The sequence below is a fragment of the Vombatus ursinus genome, unplaced genomic scaffold (assembly GCF_900497805.2).
Source record: "Vombatus ursinus unplaced genomic scaffold, bare-nosed wombat genome assembly UNPS02014807.1, whole genome shotgun sequence".
Taxonomy (NCBI): domain Eukaryota; kingdom Metazoa; phylum Chordata; class Mammalia; order Diprotodontia; family Vombatidae; genus Vombatus; species Vombatus ursinus.
This window is the reverse complement of record NW_020954585.1, coordinates 48,549,348-48,571,843: the sequence shown is the minus strand read 5'-3', so window position 1 is coordinate 48,571,843 and position 22,496 is coordinate 48,549,348. Positions and strand designations below refer to the sequence as shown.

General features: G+C 37.6%; 1 protein-coding gene across 3 annotated transcripts in view; it reads left to right on the top strand.

Moving 5' to 3' along the window:
* SDK1 (sidekick cell adhesion molecule 1) overlaps window positions 1-22,496 on the top strand; it is a 1,114,226-nt gene that overhangs the window by 867,409 nt on the left and 224,321 nt on the right. For all 3 annotated transcript variants that reach the window (XM_027874762.1, XM_027874760.1, XM_027874761.1), the window contains exons 19-21: window positions 7,388-7,503; window positions 8,556-8,748; window positions 13,355-13,453. In XM_027874762.1, the coding sequence (XP_027730563.1) occupies window positions 7,388-7,503; window positions 8,556-8,748; window positions 13,355-13,453 (408 nt within the window). The remainder of the gene's footprint in view (window positions 1-7,387; window positions 7,504-8,555; window positions 8,749-13,354; window positions 13,454-22,496) is intronic.

Below are 22,496 nucleotides of genomic sequence, written 5' to 3'. Positions count from 1 at the left end.
GTTTTTAAGTAATTTTTAATGATTTTTATAATTTTTTTGTGGTTTCTTGTGATTTTTAAATGATTTTTTATTATATCCCTTATTAAGTCAATTATGATTTCCCTTTCCTGTTTGCCTTTTTATGCTTCTCTTGAGTCTTATATTTGAATGTAAAATTTTCTATTCAGCTCTGGCCTTTTCATCAAGAATGCTTGAAAGTTCATTATTTCATTGGATATCCATTTTTTCCCCTGAAGATTATACTCAGTTTTGCTGGGTAGGTGATTCTTGGTTGTAATCCTAGCTCCTTTGTCCTCTGGAATATCATATTCTAAGGACTCCAATCCTTTAATGTAGAAGCTGCTAAATCTTGTGTTATCCTGACTGTGGCTCCATGACGCTTGGATTGTTTCTTTCTGGCTGCTTGCAATGTTGTCTCTTTGATCTGGGAGCTATAATATTCCTGGCACTTTTCATTTTGGAATCTCTTTCAGGAGGTGATCAGTAGATTCTTTCACTTTCTATTTTACCCTCTGCTTCTAGAATATTAGGGCAGTTTTCCTTAATAACATTTTAAAAGATGATGTCTAGGCTATTTTTTTGATCATAGCTTTCAGGCAGTCCCATAATTTTTAAATTATCCCTCCTAGATCTATTTTCCAGGTCAATTGTTTTTCTAATGAGATATTTCACATCATCTTCTATTTTTTCATTTTTTTCATTTTGCTTTATGATTTCTTGATTTCTCATAAAGTTATTAGCTTCCATTTGCTCCATTCTAATTTTTAAGGAATTATTTTCTTCAGTGAGCTATTGTACCTCCTTTTCCATTTAGCCAATTCTGCTTTTTAAAGCATTCTTCTGCTCATTGGCTTTTTGTACCTTTTTTACTTTTTGGCTTAATCTTTTTTTAAGGTGTTATTTTCTTTAATATTTTTTGTGTCTCTTTTACCAAGCTGTTGATTTGCTTTTTATTAGTTTCTTCATCACTCTTATTTCTCTTCCCAATTTTTCCTCTACCTCTCTTACTTGCTTTTCAAAATCCTTTTTGAGATCTTCCATGGCCCAAGACCAATTCATATTTTTCTTGGAGGCTTTGAATATAAGAGCTTTGACTTTGTTAATTTCTTCTGAGTGTGTGTTTTGATATTCCTTGTCACCATAACAACTTTCTAGAGTCCGAATTTTTTTTTCTGTTTGTTCATTTCCCAGCCTATTATTAGACTTGTAACTCTTTGTTAAAGTAGGGCCCTGCTTCCATGGTGGAGGGCTCACTTTCTCAAGCTTTAGGGATTTTGTGCAGCTATTTTCAGAGATACTTCTAGAGACCTATAAGTTTTCATTTCTTTCAAGGTGGTATGATCCAAGGAGAAGTGTGTTTACTACTCTTCTGGCCTGTGGTCTGGTATGTGAGTGATCACAACTTCTCATTTTTGCCCTGGAATTGTGATGAGGGTCCTTGCTCCACTGTGGTCAGAAGTTCTGGTGTGCTAGTGCTCCTTGTCATCCTGGGACTGCCACCCAGAACTGTGACCCAGATCTGAGTATGGGTGAAGCAACAGAGTCCTGTCTCAGTGCTAGCAAAGAGATCTATGTAATCTTCTGATCAGTTGTTCAACCCCCTTACCATCTGTGGGCTTAGAGTTCCAGAAGCAACTGCTGCCACTCCTGATTCAATGGTTTGCAAGGCCTGCTCCTGGTTTGCTGGGGCTGGATCTGTGCTGGTATGGCCAGAGCTAGACTGTGCTCCACTCTCACCCAGGTATGATAGACCTTTCCTGCTGACCATTTAAGTTGTCTTTGGCTGCAAAATTATTTCACCCTGCCTTTTTGTGGGTTCTGCTGCTCCAGGAATTGTTTTATGGCATTATTTAAAGGTGTTTGGAAGGGTTTGGGGGAGAGCTCGGGTGAATTGCTGCCTTTTCTCTGCTATCTTGGCTCTGCCCTAGGATTTTACTCTTAATTCTATCCTAAGAGGCAACTGGTAGCACAGTGCAGTCAGGAAGACCTGGGTTTAAATCCAGTTTCAGACACATATTATCTGTGTGACCTTGAGCAAGTCACTTAACCTGTTGCCTCAACTGTAAAGTGGGGATAATAATAGTACCTACATCCCAGGATTGTTGTGAGGCTCAAATGAGATACATATATATTTTTAACAATGACAATGATTTGAATGAGGACATAGAGACACATTTAACAGATTTAAGAGATGACACAAAACTGATGTGATAAATTAAAAGCCTGAGAGACATAGTTTCTGGCTAATTATCAATTTATTAATTATGGCTAGCAAATAATTAATAGATTGAGATCAGCGGCTTTCTTTCGTAAACCAAAGACCCTTCTTTCCCCCTCCCCCAAGAGAACACTGAATACTTAGAAAACCTTTGGAAAAGGGAGTGTACCTGAGGGTGGAAATCAACTTTGACTGGTTAACAGTCAGTGAGGGGGTAGATATATTAATGAACTGGTGGGCAAAAAAGTCTTTAGCTCCTTCTACTGAGAACACGACCTGATCATGAAACTCAACCACTTCTAGCAATTTGGACAAGAGAATTTATTTCTACTTACATTATTGTGGCTGTTTTTTCCCCTTTATAAGGTGGGTCACCCTAAATTCTAATGGAAGGTTCTAAGGACAGGGTGTTATTTCCTAAGAGCAAGGACTCACCTAGATCGGATTCTGTTTGTAAGTTCTTCTAGTTGGGTGGGGTCCCACCCAAGATCTAGAAGCATGTGCCCAGAGGATTTGGGCAATTTCATCTATCAGAAATGTCCTTCAGAGATTGTCTGAATAACCTACAGGAGCTGGTTTCTGAATGAGGAAATAAGAAGGGAAAACCTTAATCCTAATTTAATAATTAGTTATTAATATAAGACAGATATAATCATTTCTCTCACTAAACATGTGAAACATGCCTGAGGGTCATCTTTTAAAATCACAAATTAAATATTAGCCATTTGATATAGCTGTTGAAGCATTAGCAACTTCTGGTTGCTTGCGTAGCCTTTGGAAAATCTCATAACCTCTCTAGGTCTCAGTTTCCTCAGCAGTAAGATAAGGTATTTGAACTAGATAGTATTACTGTCCCTTTCAAATCTGAATCCTATGATCCTGGTCTTTGATACTCTTTTCCCCCGAATTCAGGACTTTATTTACATGAATACAAAATTGCTATAAATTTGTGTAGTGTGAATATTATCAGGTTTATTTTTTATTTCACCTTAGTATTTTTTCTTATAAGGAACAAATTTCTTAGATAACCTTAGGAGGTGAATAAACTTTTGAAACTTTTAAAAGCCTTAAATGAATTTCCTTATTCTCCCTTAAGCCTAAGTACAAGAATTTCAAATGGTGTTTTAAATTGTGCGTAGAACCATGCCAAAAAGTAGAGCTTCCAAGACTTTAAAGATTATGTAGCCCAGTCCCTTTATTTTATAGATATGACAACTGATCTCCAGAGGGGGAAAATGAATTACCCAAAGTCACAAAACTAGTCAATGTTTGAGCTGGGACTGGAACCCAAATCTCTGCATTTCTAGGCTAATACTTCTCACTATGATTTTCTGTCTATTTTTTGGTGTCTATACCATGAAAAAAAGAAGATAATAAAATTTACGAGTAATTAATTTTGCTGATTTTTGTGGGAAAGTCAAAGAACCTTGTATTTTTCAGTTGTTGATTTTTTCTTCTTTTAGAAAATACCTGTTGAAACGCAGATTAGAAAACCTCTTGAAAGTTAAAAATTGACACTGGGGAACTTTTCTCTTTGGTTTTCTAAACAAAGCAGCAATGTGGCATTCAGATAAAATCAAGGCATGAATTTGCTGGTAAGAAAGTAAGTTCTAAACAATAGAAATGTAGGGAACTTCAGAACATATTGTAACCCCTAAGGCAAAGCCAGCAGCATCAAGAAGTTGTGTAAACATGGCCACCATGCAAAGCATGGTCTGTTCCACATGTGTTTTGAACCTAGAAAAGAGAGGGATTCTTATTATAGTCTTTTCTTTTTGACTCAGTCACACCAAAGGCAAATTCATACTTTATGTAGCTAATATTTAGATTTAATGAATAATATCCATTTGTTAGATAAGAAAACTTTTTCCCAGCTGGGAAAGAGGATGTGGGGAGAAGGTTAGAAAAAGGGAAATTCTCGCTGTTTAAAATTCCTTTAGGGGTTTTAATTGTTTTTTTTTTTTTGTTTAAGTTAAATGAGACAGTGTTTAGCCTCTGGAAGTGGATTCCAGTTCTGCCTAAGATTCATGCTAGCTCTGTGGCAATGGAAAAGGCCCTTAGCCTTTCAGTTCCTTAGCTAACTGAGATTATAAATCTTATATTTATATAAGACTTTATATTAAATAATATTATTAGTTATATTAATATTATATTTATATAATATGTTTATAATATGATCATATTATTATATCATATATTTATAATATAATTATATTATTTATATTAAATAATATAATTATATTATATAAGATTTCGATTAAATCCTTATGGACATTGGTGGAAGGAGTTTACACACCAGGAATTCCTTATATAGATGAAATCACAGATCTGGACTGAAAAAAAATGTAGAGAGATATTTAAAAGTTAACAGTGGACATCAATACATCCAATCAAACTTGCTTCATAACTATTTACATTTAAATGAATTTTAGCTTGTAAAGCAGTATAACAATTTTTTTATTCATCCTTTCTAAGTTCCCTTTAGCATGCTTCATTTGTCCATTCATTTTTTCTCACTTTTCTTCCTACATGGTCATATTCAGTGCATAGTTCATTCTTCCACTTCTGCTATTTTTCAGTTTGCATTATTTCATAAAGATATTTCTAGATTTTCTTATGTTCTTCCTACCTGTCACATAACCTGAGTTTCCATTTCCATATCTGTAAAATGAAGATAATAACATCTACATCATGATGCTTAGATGAGATACTATATGTAGAGAACTTTCCACTTTTCTAGTACTTTCTACTTAAAAGTCTTTTATAATGTGAAGAATTATTTTTATGATTATCAGTCTTGACATTATAGAACCAATACATTGATGTACTACAATTTAATTGTTCAGCACTACATTTGCTTCCAGTGTTTTGCAATTACACATAATATTACTATGAAAATCTTTGAACACACAGCTTTTGTTATTGTTGTTTTTGATAAAAGTTAGAATATATTCCCAACAATAGAATTACTGGGTTTAATTTTTTTATCAAAGGCTTATTATTATGATGTTTTCCAAGAGTATGCCCCATGCTTTTGAAAAGAAAAATGTTGTCCCTTGTCATAAGAATTGATACAGCATCTAGCAGATTTAGACTATGTCGAATTTAAGACTGAGAACACATTTGGTAATGTGGTGAGGGAATTATCTAGTGAACATTGATTTTTTAAGCCTTAAAAAACCGGAAAAGAGCATAGCATTTCTTACCTTCTAAGACTACTAAAAGGCCTGAAGTTTGGGACACAGAGTGAAAGGCCAGCACTTTAAATGCTACTCATCATGGGGAGTAAATGTCCTAGTGTTCCCTTATTCTGAATCAGCTGGAGTCTACGGCTTTGATGTCAATCGTTTTTTATGTAAGCTGCATTAAAGCATAGCTCTCTGCCCACCTGTGTAGCGAATTTGTCAGTTTCATTTCTAGAAAGCCATAGAATTCTAGATAGCCCTTTTGGGGGGTCATTTTTCACCTGTAGAGGTAGAATTATATTTATTTGTGAGTAGGTACCATCAATTAACATGATTTATTTTCTCGCAGTTAGATACTGTAGCAAAGAACAAAGCTTTCAAAAGTCCAGTCTGCACTTGGCTAGAACTTAGATATTTGATGATGACTTTGAACTTTTTTTTCCCTTTTGTTAGCTCAGCAAAAGAAGGTCACTAATTACAAAGTAACCTTTAGGTGGATGTCCATCCAGAAGCAGTGATGAGTGGGCAGGACTTCTGGGAGTAGAATGCTGAAAGTGGTGTATCTCCTAAGATGGAAGGACTGTCTTAGTTGTTACACCTTGATATTTTTTGCTTCTATCTAAGAGAGACTGTCTATATATAACTGCTGATCCAGAGACAATGAATCTTTGGAGAAACAATCTAACTGGTAGGAACCTGGGAATTTTGGGGGAAGATTAATCATTCCCTTCTTCTGCCTAACAATATAGGGCTTCTGTGAGGAGAACTTTGTAATTTAAATCATTTCTACAAATATGTGTGTTTTAGAAGCCCACTTGCATACAAATCACTCTATCTCAGAGACAGGAATAAAAAGATGGGAGGAAAGATTTACTTAAGCGAATTTTTTTTTTAATGCCAGAAGGTTGTAGTAACTCATATAGAGATCCTTGGCCAAGTCTTTATCCCATGTACCAGGAGAGTCTCATGAGAAGAAGGTGCATCTAAGGCAGGGGACCTCTTCCTTTCTGTCTAGTCCTGAAACTGTGGGAACTGCTGGTGTCCTTTTTGCCCTGAAAGTTGGTTCTTAGAAAGTTAAGTGCCTTATCTCCATCTCCTTAGGAACTGTGTAAGCTAAAGACTGGTGACCAGAAAAGAATCTAAAAATGGCTGACCTAAATTAGTGATGCACAAAATCTTTTAATCTCCAAATATGATTTAAAAGTAGCCGTGCAAATATAGATAGTAATAGATTTATATGGGTATGACCTTACCAGCGTGATAAAGGGAAAGAGTGCTGTATTTGGAGTCCAAAGATCTGGGTTCAAATCTCAAATATTTCTTTCTACCTCTATGACCTTGGGCAAGTCCCTTAATCTCTCCAGTCCACAGTTAATTTCTTTGAAAAATGACAGCATTGAACCTGATACCCTTGAATGTCCCTTCTATCCCCAGATCTTTGACTGTATGATCTAGTAACCTTGGATAAGTCATTTACCCTGTCTAGTCCTCAATTACCTCATCTTTAAAATAATATGATAGAACTAAATTAATTCTAAGATCCTTTCTAACTCTGAATTCATGATCCTATGTTTAGTTTTTTCAGCACATAGAATAATTTAACTTGTAAATTGCCATTGTCCAACCAAAGGAATCTCTTAAGTGAGCCCTAAAGTTTTAGATAATGAAGAGGAAAAAAAAACAATGACTTTGCCACCCCTATCAAGCTTTTGCAAAAGGTTCACCTATCAAATAATAACAAGACCCACCCCACTTTGCCTCCTATATGTTAAAGGAAACTCCAACAGAAAATGAGATATAATCCAATTACCTTTCTCTTGAATGCCACTGTCAGCTTCCAAAAGCATAAATCATGGTTTCCTTTGCTCAGTGCTGTGACTTCCTGTGAATCATGAATGGCAGTCCAGAGTTTCTATTTCATATCTCTTCCTTATTTTCCTTTTCATCATTTGTTTTGCTGTCTGCAATGGCTGCCTTGGAACAGTCCCCACAGCTCCCCCTCAGAATGTGCAAACAGAAGCCCTGAACTCCACCACTATCCACTTCCTGTGGAACCCTCCTCCTCAGCAGTTCATCAATGGTATCAACCAGGGATACAAGGTAATCCATGCCTTTGGTTAGAAGAGGTCTGTTTGATTGTCTTGAAATGAAATGATTATAATACATGAATAAAAGATAGTTATTAAACACTTACTATGTGCCAGGCACTGTGCTAAACACTGGGAATATAAATAAGCTCCCCAAGGAACTTACATTCTTATGCAAAGTTAGCAGCTGGCTCAGGTAGAGCCTTACAAGGCGTATACAGGATTGCTTTTCTGTATTCACGAATTTTATTTTATAATTCTGAGAGGTGACCCAGCTCCCAGCAACTGGAAAGAGCACTGGCCCCAGAAACAAGAAGACCTGAGATTAAATCCTGCTTCGGGACACTAGCTGTATGACTTTGAGCAAGTCACTCAACCTTCTTGTGCCTCAGTTTTATCATCTGTAAAATGAGGGAGTTGGTCTAGATGGTTTCTGAGGTCCCTTTTAGTTCTAAAACTGCTGTATGATCTTATTGCTCTATTTATTAAACTGAAAAAGAGATTACATCAGAAAAAAAATTTGTTAATTTCCGATGAATGAATAACCAGGACTGGTCATCCAATGGTACTCCATCTTGATGGGTGGATTCTCTCAGATCAAATGATTGATCAGAAGTCTACCCGGTGAACTCATAATTAGGGAGCTGGGTGTTCTTAAGAACTATTTCTGCTAAGCACTGATAACATAACGTATTCATACCTCTCTCTTCCCTAGGGATAGTTCTGTCTAAAGCAGCAAGGCCAGTTGTCTAGAACCAGAGCACCCCTTGTACTATATTGCAGAAATATTGAGAATTTCTCACCTTCCAGCTCTGGCTTCATCTTTCTCACTAGTCATCTACTTATCGCACCATTCTTTTATTACAACATCATTTGCTTTGTGTCTTTTGTTGGGTCACGGTTTCCAAAATTAGACTACTAGTTCACTGATAAGATTGGGAGTCACCTTAATCTTGACATCTGTATGAATCTATGTGACTCTCCATGTTCTGCAAATGTTTGATAAGTCAACTGAAAGTGATGAAATGTAGTTTTTTAAAACTTTATTCATTTATTCTCTCTTAGCTCCTAGCATGGCCCGTGGATGTTCCAGAGGTTCTGATCACTGTCACCATTGCTCCTGATTTCCATGGTATTCACCATGGGTATATAACTAACTTGAAGAAATTTACTGCTTACTACACATCAGTTCTATGCTTCACCACACCAGGGGATGGCCCTCGGAGCCCACCCCAACTCATCTGGACTCATGAAGACAGTGAGTATATGGCTGACAATCAGTTAATCATCAATCAAAGACAGAGATATGGATATATAGATATAGATATAGTTATACATATACATACATATATATTGCCTACTGTGTGCAAAATGAAGCAACATATATAGAATTTTCAAAAAATTAAAAGATACAGTCTTTTTAGGAGTTTTAATTCTATGCTTAGTTAGAGAGACAAGACATACACAGAAAAAGTTATTCAGTATAAGACACTTATCATTGTACATACAAAGTAGTTTTTTATGCCTTAACTGTAAATACTTTTGTTGCAAAACAATGGCATATAATTAGTCATAGTGTTACAACTGGAAGGAACCTTTGAGGTCATCTAGTTGAACCTTTCCCCTCATTTAATAGATCAGAAAACAAGCCTAGAAGGGAGAAATGATTTCTCCAAGGTGACTTAGCTAGTTAGTGGTCAAGATAAGGTAAGATAAGAACTCAAGCTTCCTAATTTGTAGTCTAATGCCCAATGTGGGTTGCCTCCCCAAAGGGTAAGGTTGCTCATGGCAAAGTGATGAAAAAAAGAAGGACATGTCCTCTCCAGGCTGACTTTGACAATTCCTCCCATAATCCATCCTGGGTCTTGAATTCATATATGTAGAATCAGACCTCATATTTAAAGGAAAAAGATTCCTGTGTCTAATAAGTTGCATTACAGGTATCTTATATGTGTAATGGGGGCAATCAGGCAAGCCCTCATGATCTGCTAGACTTTGTGAGAGAGAGAGAGGGAGAGAGACAGAGACAGAGAGAAAAAGAGAGAGAAAAGAGAGAGAGAGAGAGAGACAGAGAGAGAATGAATGTGAATAGAACCTATCTTTTAAAACTAACATAGATATGCCCTACACCCCCTATTACCACTATCAAGGAAAGAGAACCAAAGTACCACCCCATGTTACCTGCAATATTCCAAAGTGACAAATCTTTAGTGCTGATCCATAAAATATATAGTCCCTTAAGAGTGACCCAGGGTGTAGCAGATCGGGCAGTCTCACCTGTTTGCTCACATTTCATCAATATATTTTCTTTGTAATGACTGTCTTTTAAAATTTAGTGTTAATATTATCTCACGCTGTGTTGATCAACAGAAATGTATTTGACTACCTAAGCAGTTATTCACAAGGATTTTATGAACATAATCTTCAAAACTCTACAAACCTAGCTGGTTTTCACAAAATATAACCATAAGAGATGTCAGAAAAAAATACCAACAAATAACACTCCGTCCACTTATCTTTAAAGTGAAAAAGAATAAAATTCAATTATTTATCTATAGCAGTCACCTCAGAAGGGTGGTGGAGAGAAAGAAGCATCTCGCCTCTTTCTTGCTGATGAGTGAATACCCTGCCCTTTATCTTGCAGGGCCGCAGGGTAGCCTATTTCCAGGCTCACCTACCCAGCTTTCTCCCTGTCTTTTTTCTTGATTTCAATGTGTTTCACTGTTTTGCTTACTTAAAAAGGAGCTAGTCTCTTGGGTGCTTCTCCTTAGATCAACAAACATCATAGAAAATCATACATAGAGCTTATGTGGATATTGTATTTTATTGTTCACAGGACACATTAGTGTGCTGAAAAGTGTCAAAGGGATAGCCTCTTCAAATTAAAGAGGAAATCATCCTGACTAAAGTCAGTTACTAAAATTCAGGGGTTTTTTCCTCCCTCCCCACCCTGTCTTGTTTTTTTTAAAACACTGATGGGAAAACATCCATAAAGCTTTGTTGCCAGGAAATAGAAAATCAAATCTGATTTGACCTACAGTGAATGAGTAAGAAGAATCCTTCCCAGGGAATTTCAAAAACTATAAGAATGATTTCAGTGTTTTAAATTTTCTCAGCCAAACAGGCTTGGATATGCAGTCTCACATTCACTATAGATATAGTATATTAAGTGTGATATACAAATTAATGAAATATGCAGTTGAGGTCGATATTGGAAGTACTTTCTTTTAGAGAAAAAAACAACAACACCCTTCGAGGTTCACTCTGCTATAGTTAGCTAACCTAGTGGCAGGCTTTCTTTTTCAAGGTTCAAGTGGAATGGGAACTTGGAGTGAAAGAAGACGCATAGAGGAAACACAATATAAATTTTCAGTCCAGACATTGCCAACTGGTTTCAACAGAGCTGGAGGATAGCATATTTGGGCAGCAATCCAGTTAGCAGGAGCACTGAGAATATAAAGTGAGCAAAAAGCTCTCTTCCTTAGTTCATCGATTGAAGGATGAATGAGTTGGATCCAACACCAGTCAAAATGTGTCTCTGAAAGATCAAAATTGAGGGAGGATGATATAGTCTTGACAGCCATTCTATTTTGCCATCTTCTACCCTGGGAAGCTAAAGCTTGTCAGACTATTTGAGCTCACCCAAAATCCCTTTCCAAAGGTTCACCCTGACAGGTGTATTTTCAGAATCAATTGCCAATTTTTGTTTTAATTATGTGTTGTGGTTATTTGAATACCAATTGGGAAACTGGTCTTGCATTCATCTTAAAAGCCTCCATCTTTCTCCCATTTTATCTCCTCCCTTTTCCCCCTTTCCTCCCTCCTTTACCATCTTCTCTGTTTCCTATCTTCCTTTCTGAACTCTTCCTCTCATTTTATCTTAGAGAGAAACTTCCTTAACAAGGAAGATGACAGTGTCAAGGTAGGAATGGGGCTGTGAGAAATAACAGGGAGAAAAGCAAGTCTAGGCTAGTCATACCTTTTCTAGAGAACCTGGACATTTCTATCCCTCTGTTTCTCTTAGAAAGTAGAAAAAAGAGGGGTTTATTTTATTTTGGTTTTGTTATTTTTTTTAAATAACCAATAAGAACTTTGAAGCTGTTTCCCACACTACCTACCAGGGGAAAATAGCAAAGCTAGGGAGTTCACTTTTTGACAAAATAGATGTTCGCACACACATACACACACACACATATATTATATATTATATATGCATATATATGTATATATATGCGTGTGTGTGTGTATATATATATACTGCCTCATTTAGGTTGCAAGGACCTGTGGGGCAGTGGCCATAGCTTTTTTTATTCTAATTGTAGTGCAATATCCATCTTTTGCGTTTGATTCTTTGATGTTAAAAATTATTCCCTTTGAATGAACTTCAGGGTCCCAGTGACTGAACATTCCTTTCTTATGGGGCTACATTTTTTTTCAAATTTTTCCAGAGTGGTTTCTATACTCCTTTTTCCACTCTAGATATCTGATTAGAGTGGAGGTAACAGAGAGGAAGCCAGGGAAAAAGAAATAGGAACATAGACATGGAAGAAAGGGTCAACCCCTGCTCACACCTCCTCTGACTAGGCCCAATTATGGCATATCACCACTCATTATATTCAGTGCTAACCATATCCCTTGGCTTGGTACCTTCTCTCTTCATGCCTCACAGCCATTTGGGACTTCACCTGCAGCATTCCACTAGGATTATGCCACTGGTTGTCCTTTTCTGCTCCACCTCCAAAAGTTCAGTTCTTATGTTAATCAACCCTCCTCTTTCCCTCACTCAAAACATACTCATCTTGTACCCTATCCCCTCTAGAATCCTGCTACATGTGTGTCTTCCAAGGTGATAGCTAGTTAATATAATGAATTACAGTAGAGAAAGAGCAGAAAGCTCAATGTTACCCTCTCCCTATTACATACCCACTTTACCTACAAAGTAACATAAAAGCATTTTGATAGAATATATGATTTTTTGAGAGCTGGAACGGGTTTTGATTTCCTTTTTTGTCTTAGTACCCCCAGCAACTTGCATAATACCTGACACAAAGTAGTTGTCAGGACTCAAGTTGGAAGACCTGGTTTTAGATCTCTGCTCTGTCTCACGCTGTGTGACCTTGTGCAAGTCACATCATAGGCTTCACTGAGTTCCCTCCTCTATAAAGTGAGAAGATTGGACCAGATGATCTCTAAATTCCCTACTAGCTCTGATAGTCTATGAGTCTTTGAGAATGAGGAAGCTGCCCTTTCTCTATGAGAAAGATCCAGTAAAGATTTTATTGATTGCTGTTGACTGACTTTCTCAAGCTAATGCTTGCACCTTTGTTGTCCAACCCAAAGGTGGGATATGATGGCAGAAATGCCAGTCCAGGGGGGGAGTTTATCCCCTGACCAAAGGCATCACCCCCCTGTAATAAGTGGAAACCGAGGAAATCCTATGTGCAAATGCACAACTTCTTCAGCTCCTGAAGATATAAGAGCTGGTGGTAACGCAGAGCCTGTAAAAGCAGGGAAGATGGTAGTGAGAGACTGTTGGGAGAAAACAGCAGAAATGATTGTTCTAATTAGATTGATCAAGGGGAGAGATGGAGTACAAGGTGTGTGTAAATTTTCTGCTGCCAGTCTCTTTAGTTCTCTGCACAGTTGGTACGAAGACTGGATGAAATAATTTATGTGATAATAGCCAGAGTACCTCTTAACACCTTGCATTTCTTTCCCCTCCTGATGTTCTTACTGACGTTTCCTGTGGGTTTCTGTTGGCCCTGAATCACCATTTTCATTCCCTGGCCCTAACCCTGCCCCATGAATCTGATCAAAAGGAAATGGGGCTCCCCTGTTAACAGATTTCCTGTTCTGATTGCTAGAGCCTGGAGCTGTGGGACACCTGAGTTTCACTGAGATTCTGGACACGTCTCTCAAGGTCAGCTGGCAGGAACCTGTGGAGAAAAATGGCATTATTATAGGCAAGTATCACATTTCTCCCTTTTAAAATTGTACTGCCATAGTCAAAATGGTTGGACAGTAGAGCTTTCAGGCAGAGCTACCTATGGAGGTGCAGACGTCAGTGTCCTCTTTAAGGTAATTGAAATGTCAACCAGACCACTTTGCCAATTACCACAAGCCCAAGATTATGCCTACTGAAAGTGACACCGCTTTTAGAAATTATCTCCATCCTGGGGCATCAAACTGATTGGCCCCTTGTTTAGTCTACTCTTAATCTCCTGTGTACCTTCCCAATGCACTTTGACCTCTGGGATGTTGAGAACCAAGATTTCAAGATAGTGAACCTGTGCCTGAAAACTTGAGCAACACAGAAAGAAAAAGGAAATGTTAGATTCCATAGACTTTGGGAACAGTCTGGTTATGAGTAGTATAAGAAGGAGAAGAGAATATAAGTTCCCTTTAATAATTAGAAAAAGTATTCTTTTGTGTTCTAAGGCAGGGATTCTTAACTTTTTTTGTGACATTGACCCCTTTGGCAATCTGGTGAAAACTATCGACCCTTTCTTAGAAGAATGTTTTTAAGTCATTGAAGGACATGTTAAATTTCAATTAGAGTTTACTAAAAATAAAATTGTAATTTTTTTCCCTATCCAAGTAAACAGACCCCCTGAAATCTATCCACAAACACTGTGGACAAGGTAAGAACCCCTGCTCAGAGGTCTCTCTCGTGCAAAACATTTGTGTTTTTTCCCTGATTTTTAAATGGTTTTTGTTGGAAAATATTTTAAATAAATTTTTAGGTTGCAACTTTTAAAATAGTAATGATCAGAACCAGGAAAACAATGTAGATAGTGCCTATAAAAATGTCGATTGAAAGAACAATAATGACCACAACAAGTTAAAACTTGTAATTATAATGACGAGAGAAGAAAGAAATGAGGAAATAACACCTACTAAAATTTTGGCATCAAAGGAATGGGAAGGACAAGGAAAGAGAAGGGAAAAAAGTAAGAAAAATAAGCTTACTTTGTCCCAAGCACTGTGCTAAACACTTTTTTACAAATATTAGCTCATTTGCAAGGATATAGTGCCATCACTATCATTGAAGAGACAAGGATATAACTGGATCTCCAGAAGGCAAAAGATAACCAGAGTCTCAAACTTGGATGCAACTTTTTTTAGGATTTGCAGGAATAGAAAATGGATCCATGATCTGTGTGAGAAATGCCCTCTTGCCATCATACTGAGGCCACATCAGACTCTCTGTCACTCCTCTAGGTGCCCTGTACTGAAGAGGTCCAGGTGTTTTAGAGGCAGGGGAGTAATCTCATTGAGACAGGGCATAGACAGCCTATTTCCACTCTGCCACTTACTAGCTGTGTGGTCTTGGAAAAAATCACATGATCTCTCTAGATCTCGGTTTCCTCTTTTTGTGTGTCATGGGTCCCTCTGGCAGTCTGTTAGTCTTATCTGCAAAATATGGATGAGAATCCATATGCCATCTACTTTACAGGGTTGTTGGGAGGCAGTGCCTATAAAAATACGACCTATCATTCTGATGCATGTGAACATGCTTTGGAAACTTTAAATCTTTGTGGGAATTTAAGGTGGGAATTCATAATTGGTCAATATTGAACAGCCCCATTCTATACCAATCACTTAATTATCAAAACTCCTTTGTAGTCACATATAATACACACCTAACTATGTTGTACAGTACTTGAATCTTAGGCACAACAGAAATTATACTTGTTCTCTCTCAATAGCTTAAGATGTAATGTCACCTCTTCCCTATACTCAGAGCCATAATTAGGTTGGGATGATTGAGCTTTTCCCCAGTCACAAAAATGTTGTAATAACTTGACAATTTTTAAACAGCAGAGAAACAATGAACTTACTACATAGTTAGCAAGAATAACTGATTAAATTAGGAAGTTACTAGATGGTGCTTTATACCCATCCCTTAGAAACTCCACTTGTCCCTAGCCTCCTGGAGGCCTGGAATCTCTCTCCTACTTTAAGCGAAGTTGTCAAAGTTGGTTTAAGTGTGAGTTTATTGCTAATTATAATATATTATAATAAAAGATAATAATTCACCCCTATGCAAAACTTGCTAGTTACAATCCATATACATGTGAAGTTAAGGTACAAATTATCTCAATAACTAAACTCCATTCTCCACTTTGAGCCCTTGGAAATCTTGGTATATACCAGCTTTATTGAGAGGGTCAGAATAGCTCCATCTGGTTCCCTCTCCTTTTCTTCTCATGTATACCAGGCTCATGTATAGCTCAAAACAAGGAAAGCAGAGCCACCCCACCCTCATTGGCTGTCTATCATACAACAGATGCAGCGAAGGTAACTGAACATGACTTTCAATTGTGAAGTTACAGGTGGTTCCCAACTTCCAAATAGGTTATGCTCTAAAAGTTAATGTTTAAATCAGATGTTTGAAATTTGTTGTTTGTTGCTTCATAGAAACAGAATTATGTGCAGGATAGTAATATTCCCAACCTAGTCTACAAAAGATTATTGAACCCATAGTGTACCTGAAGTCTAGTACTAACAATGCTAGAGACCCGAAGTACCACGTATAACTATTTCCATGGAGAGATGCATTGAATGAAAATCCAAGGAGATATATCCACCCCAACCCTCATATCCTTGAAGCTGTGGTAGTGAGATAAGTGTCTCCCTCTTTACCCAATATCTCCCTACCATGTCAGCAGTGGAATATGGAAACTCCTCCCCCATCTCCCATTCTGAGTTAGTGATGATATCTCCAATGGATTGATTAGGAACCCAATAAGGAACTCCCATAGGAGTCATATCTCCCTGATCAGGCAAGCAGTGGAATATGGACACTCATCCAATTCTTAGTCACTGATGGTAGTTCCAATGTATTGGGTTAGGAACACCATAAGGGAGAGGGAGAGTGAGAGGCAGGGACTTGGACACCAGTTGGTTAAGTCTCCTACAAGTGTAAACCTTTGTGTCTTTGTCTGTAAAATTGGAATAATAATAAACTCCCTAACAATTTAAGTGGTCCAAATGTGGGATGGACTAATTCAAGATTGCTAGTGGAATTCTTCCTCTCTAGAGGCCTTCAAGGAAATATATACTCTTTAGTGAATTGAGGGCAGGACTATTTTTTTTTTCCTTTTTGACTTGCATCCCTAATGCCTATCACAGTGCTTTGGACATGATGGGCATTTAGTAAATGATTGTTAAATTGAAAACTGGATGACCATTTGTGGGGATGTTGTAGGGGAAATCTATGCTCAGGTATGGGTTGGGCTAGGTAGCATTTGAGGTCCCTACCAATTTCAATATTCTATATGACACTTGTATTGCCTTCCTCATATGGGTAGTGGGGAAAATGGGATAGGTAGCATTTGAGAACGGGGGAGACATGGTTGTCCAAGGGGTCTTAATTTAGAATCTGTGGTTGTCATTTGGTTTTATACAATATAGGGAAAGATGAAAGGAAGTTCCTGTTCCAAGCAACTTCGGCTGCCCATTTGCATTTGGGGAACCTAATACTTGTAAATAGGAAAAAATGGTTTCCCAACACTGGAATTCTTTGAGCTGGATCAGCACTCATTGATCATAATACCATAGAGCTTGAAATAACCTTTGTAATTGTGTAATACAAGGGTTCTTAACCTAGAATCTGTGAACTTTTAAAAAACTATTTTTTGATAAATACATTTCAATATATTTGCTTTTCTTTTCACTAGACTGTCAAAGGAGTCCAACATACACAAGTGGCATGAGTACACACACACAAACACACACACACACACACACAATTAAGAACCCCTATTTTGTCTAATCCCCTCATCAGAGTTAGGGAAACTGAAGACCAGAGTGATTGAGTGACTTACCTAAGGTCATACATGTAGTAAGTGACATGTAGTTCCATTAATGGAACCCAGGTCCTCTGATTTCAAATTCAGCCCTCTTTTAATTGTGGCATGATGAACCCCAAATTGTCATGAATAAGGTCATATGTGAAAGATGGGATTTTTCTTGAAACATGAGAATTGCTACTCTTCTGTTTGAAAGAACAGCATAATACCTTCAGTATTTATATCAATAGTTGCATTGGCTCTTCTACTTTATGTAGCATCCCTGTTGCTTTGGGCCCTCCTTCCAGTCACTTGGTCTACTAGCATGATTCATTTTGTGGATTGAAAACACCAACTCCATAAAATGGCAGCACATAGATCACCTCAGATATGCAGACAATACCAATCTGATGGCAGAAAGTGAAGAAGAATTAAGAAGCCTCTTGATAAGGGTAAAAGAGGAGAGTGTAAAAGCTGGCTTGAAGGTTAACATTGAAAAAAACAACAACAACTAAGATTTTGGCAACTGGTCCCATCACTTTCTGGCAAATAGAGGGAGAAGAAATGGCAGCAGTGTCAGATTTTATATTCTTAGGCTCAAAGATCACTGCAGATGACAACTACAGCCATGAAATTAAAAGATGCTTACTCCTTGAAAGGAAAGCTATGGCAAATATGGACAGTATACTAAAAAGCAGTCACATCACCTTGCAGACAAAGGTCTGTATAGTCAAAGCTATGGTTTTTCCAGTAGCAATGTATAACTATGATAATTGAACTCTATGGAAAGCTGACTGCTGTAGAATCGATACTTTCGAATTGTGGCACTACAGAAGACTTTTCAGAGTCCCTTGGACAGCAGCGAGATCCAGTCAATATGTAAAGAAATTAATTCAGGCTTTTCACTGGAAGGTCAAATACTGAGGCTGATGCTTAAGTACTTTGGCCACACGATGAGAAGATAGGACTCATTGGAAAAGATCCTGATGTTGGGAAAGGAAAAGGGGATGGCCGAGGATGAGATGGATAGATAGTATCATAGAAACAATGAACATGAACTTAGACAGACTTCAAGAGATAGTGAGGATATAAGGGCCTGGACTGCTGTGTTCCATGGGGTCACAAAGAGTCAGTCATAACTGAACGACTAAACAACAATCTCAAGTCAATTGTTCTACTCCTTCCAAATCAATGCATTATCCCACTCTCCATAGTGGTTATTCAGACCTTCTCGGCCCTCTTCAGCTCCTTCCCTCCAATCTCAGATGAATACACTGCCCTTCTCCTTGCTAAAGCCAACTCCTAAACATGTACCTTTGATCTCATCCCCTTGTATGTCTTCTAATAGACTGTCCCAACTATTACCTCCTCTCTCTCTTTCAATTTCTCCTTAATTACGGGTGCTTCCTTGCTGCCTGTCTACTATTGATTTCAGAGGGAAGACAGTTTGAATGAGACCTACATATGATTCATAATGTCAGTAGAGTCTGCTTTAAAGTTTCACATGTAAACACAATATTGAATATCAAGCTAAGTTTCCCTAATAGATAGTTTTAGTCTCAAAGAATTATCATTTTTTTAAATCAAGAAATTAATACACATTTATCCCTCACTAATGTAGATACCTGCCCTGCCCTTTCAGAGAAGGCAGCATGTTTTATTCCCATTTCGTTTAACAAGAAAAATCCATGGGCACAATCATTTCAGTTGGGCAAGCCTTTTATTGCTAAACAGCCATTGCCAATACTTCCAATTTGTGATCATCTGCTTTTTTTTAACTAGCTAATAGAATTTAATGAACTCATTGGAAGATTTTATTTAAATAAATACCTTTAGTTTCAAGCAAAATCTGTTGTTTATGATGGCACTGTTTAACCTCTTTGCTATAGAAAGGAATGCTAGTATTATAAAAAGTGACATTCTCCCACAGAAGGCTTGGTTGCATTGCTATTCTTGTGTTGGAGCATTGTCCTAGAGACTGGCTTCAGTTTAGCTTTCTCCAATCTACCATCTACCTTGTATTTGTGTGTGTGTGTGTGTGTGTGTGTGTGTGTGTACTTCATATATTTGTTGTCTTTCCTGATAGAATGTTAGCTTCTTGTGGTAAGCAACATTTCACACTTATCTTTGTAGTCCCAGCACCTAGTACAATGCTTGGTATGTGGGCACTTAATAAATTCTTATCAATTAATAGACTTATTGACATGATACCAAACCAAACCAAACCAAACAACAACAAATGACCTGAAAAGTACCCTCTGTCCTCAAGGAGTTTCTATTCTACAGCTCTTAAAGTGGAAATGTTTCCTCCTCTCCCATTTTCTGTTTTTCAGACTGTTTCCTAGATCTTAAGTCACCATTAAATAATTTCACCTTAAAGATGGTGGGGCAGCAGCAATAGCGAAGTAATTCCTGGCCATAGTTCTTTTGTTATCTCTGTGGGAGAGAAAGGTCCTGGAGAGGAACAAGACTAAGGCATTGTGATTATTTCATTAGCCTCTGTTCAGCCATGCTTCAGGCACCTCCCCAAGGAATGTAATAATTAGCAACCTGCCCCCAATAAGGCAAACCATAATGCATTGGCTATTGTAGAGTGCTGCTCTGTTGGTGATAGATTGGCATCTCTAAGAATGACTTGGACTTCCAATGGAGCATGACAGTACCACCACACTGGTCTATTTCGTGCCAAACGTTCAAGTGTTTCCTAAAGAGATGCAACCAAAAATAAAATCTATGTTAGTGAGAGAAACAAGAACCCAGGGCTCCAATTACAGGAAAATTTTATTCATCCAGTGATCCTTTTGAGACTTCCTATTAAAGCCATGCGTTGCTGTTAAAGGCAGCTGCTGGAATTGTTTGATAGACTGATTAGCTTGGTGCTTTATACAATGCTGCTTTAAGGTCTATATACCTGGTAAGAAGCTATTTTTTATTAGTTTTGGTTCATAGATATCATTCACTGTGATTTCTTTTTAATTCTGGGTTCTGAAATGAGAGAAAGGTGCAAAGAATGGGGGAAAGAGCCAGCTTTCTTAGTAAATTACCCACTGCTCTCCTTGTAAATTTCAGTATCTTCCTCTGTCCCTCTGTAAACTCTGATTTATGAGGACCAGGATATAGACAGACAGTTTGTGATTGGATGTACTGCTCTCTTGTAGAGAATTTACTTCAGATCAACAGAAAATTATTTCTGAAACTCCTCTGGTCGTTAGTCTCCGTTAGGCAGCCATTTATGGAGAAGGTAGAGTGCCAATACAGAAGGAAGGGTCTGTGGCACCTTCTCTCCTCTTGCTTACATTAGAGCCAGATGAAACATTTGCTGTCCAGACTGATTGAACTCCACCAGACACATCCCTGGAAAAGTTGCCTATAAAATAGAGGACATCTTTCCTCACCACATGGCCCAAAGTTCTGCCCATATGTATATGACTGGACTTTCGATGCGATTTTTGTTAAGTATTCTTGGTCTAGCTCATTCAACTCAATTTTGTTTTTATTTGTCCTAGCCTGATTAAATCAGGTTTTACTGGCATGTCCATGGATATCCTTATCATTTTTAGTATATAATTTTATCAGTTTTCATGCCAATAGATCATAACAGTTCTATACTAAATCGCTGTAACTAGAGTACTCACTAAAGGCTGCCATTGTGCTCTTGCTCCAGGTCAGTATTTTCTACCAATGCCATCATTTTTTGTGCATTTTGATGGTGAATGGTTTTGAGCAGCTGAAGTTAACTACCAGATAGGTTCAACATTATGTAACACTGATTTTGGAATAGGCATAGCAATGTCAACATTATATTCTGAACTATTAAGAGAATTGGTTCAGATAATGCATAGGTGATTATTCCAAGCTTGTCCATACACATAAAAAATGGGTCACAATAGTTATTTAGAAGTCTTCTACTTATATCCTTGAACATCAACAGTAAGAAATTCATTCCAAGTCACTGATTGATTGAATATGAAAGGATTAAATAAAACATAATGTTATTAGCTTATAGACCTTGAATATTATGTTTAATAACTCCAAGTGTCAGATGGATAGGTGATTTGGGTAAGAGATGTTAGCAATAGTCACAGGATAGAGTAGAAAATAGATACTGCAATCCAAAAAAAAAGAGAGAGATTAGTAATTGAATGGTCAGTCTACTTACAAGCATGTAAAGCATGGACAGACTGGAGAGGAGGCTAAAATTGCAAGCTGACAAATCATAGACGAAGAGCTGGCCAGCTAGTTCAAGCTAATTCCTATAGAAGACCTTTCCTTATCTCCTAAATGAGAGGTATCAACACCCTATGCATAGATGTCATAAGGCCCACAAAACTCTTCAGTACTACCAGAAACAGAATAAAATGGAATTGGGAAACATTTAACATAATAAGTAAAATAAAATAGATAATATTAACATTAATTTATTAACATAAATCAATATGCAGTGAGCATTATTTATAATTTAGTACTTACCCTTTCTGTTTGAGTTTGACACCACTGCTCCAAATGGTAAGTCCTCTCTCCCCTCCTACTATTCCTTTGTATTTACTTTGTATATATTTACATTAATTTCATAATGGAGCTAGAATAAATCACACACACTGATTAGTTCCAATGCAAATTTATGTTTCTAATATCAACTGTACTCCCACTGTAGAATAATAATCCTTTTCTTCCTCTCTAATTGTGTGTGTGTGCATGTGTGTGGGTGTGTGTGTGAAGTGATCAGAATTAAGTGACTTACCCAGAATCACTCAGCTAAGAAGTGTCAAGTGTCTGAGGCCACATTTGAACTCAAGTTCTCCTGACTCCAGGGCTGGTGCTCTATCCACTGTGCCACCTAGCTGTCCCAGGTTTTCCATCCCACTTCCTACAGAGGCCATTCTAGATATTTACTTCTCTCCTCAAGCCTCCATACCATCTCCTCCCTCATAGCTAAAGACCTGGCCCTATATATTATTATTATTATTATTATTATTATTATTATTTTGGAGGCAATTAGGGTTAAGTGTCTTGCCCAGGTGATACAACTAGTAAGTGTCTGAGAATGGATTTGAACTCAGATCCTCCTGACTCCAGGGCCAGTGCTCTATCCACTGCTCCACTTATCTGCCCCTGGACCTATCCTTTATTAAGAAAATGGAGACCATTCACCATGAACTCCCTCTTCTTCTCATCTCTACTTCTCAAAGCCCCTTGCCTTCATCTTTCATTC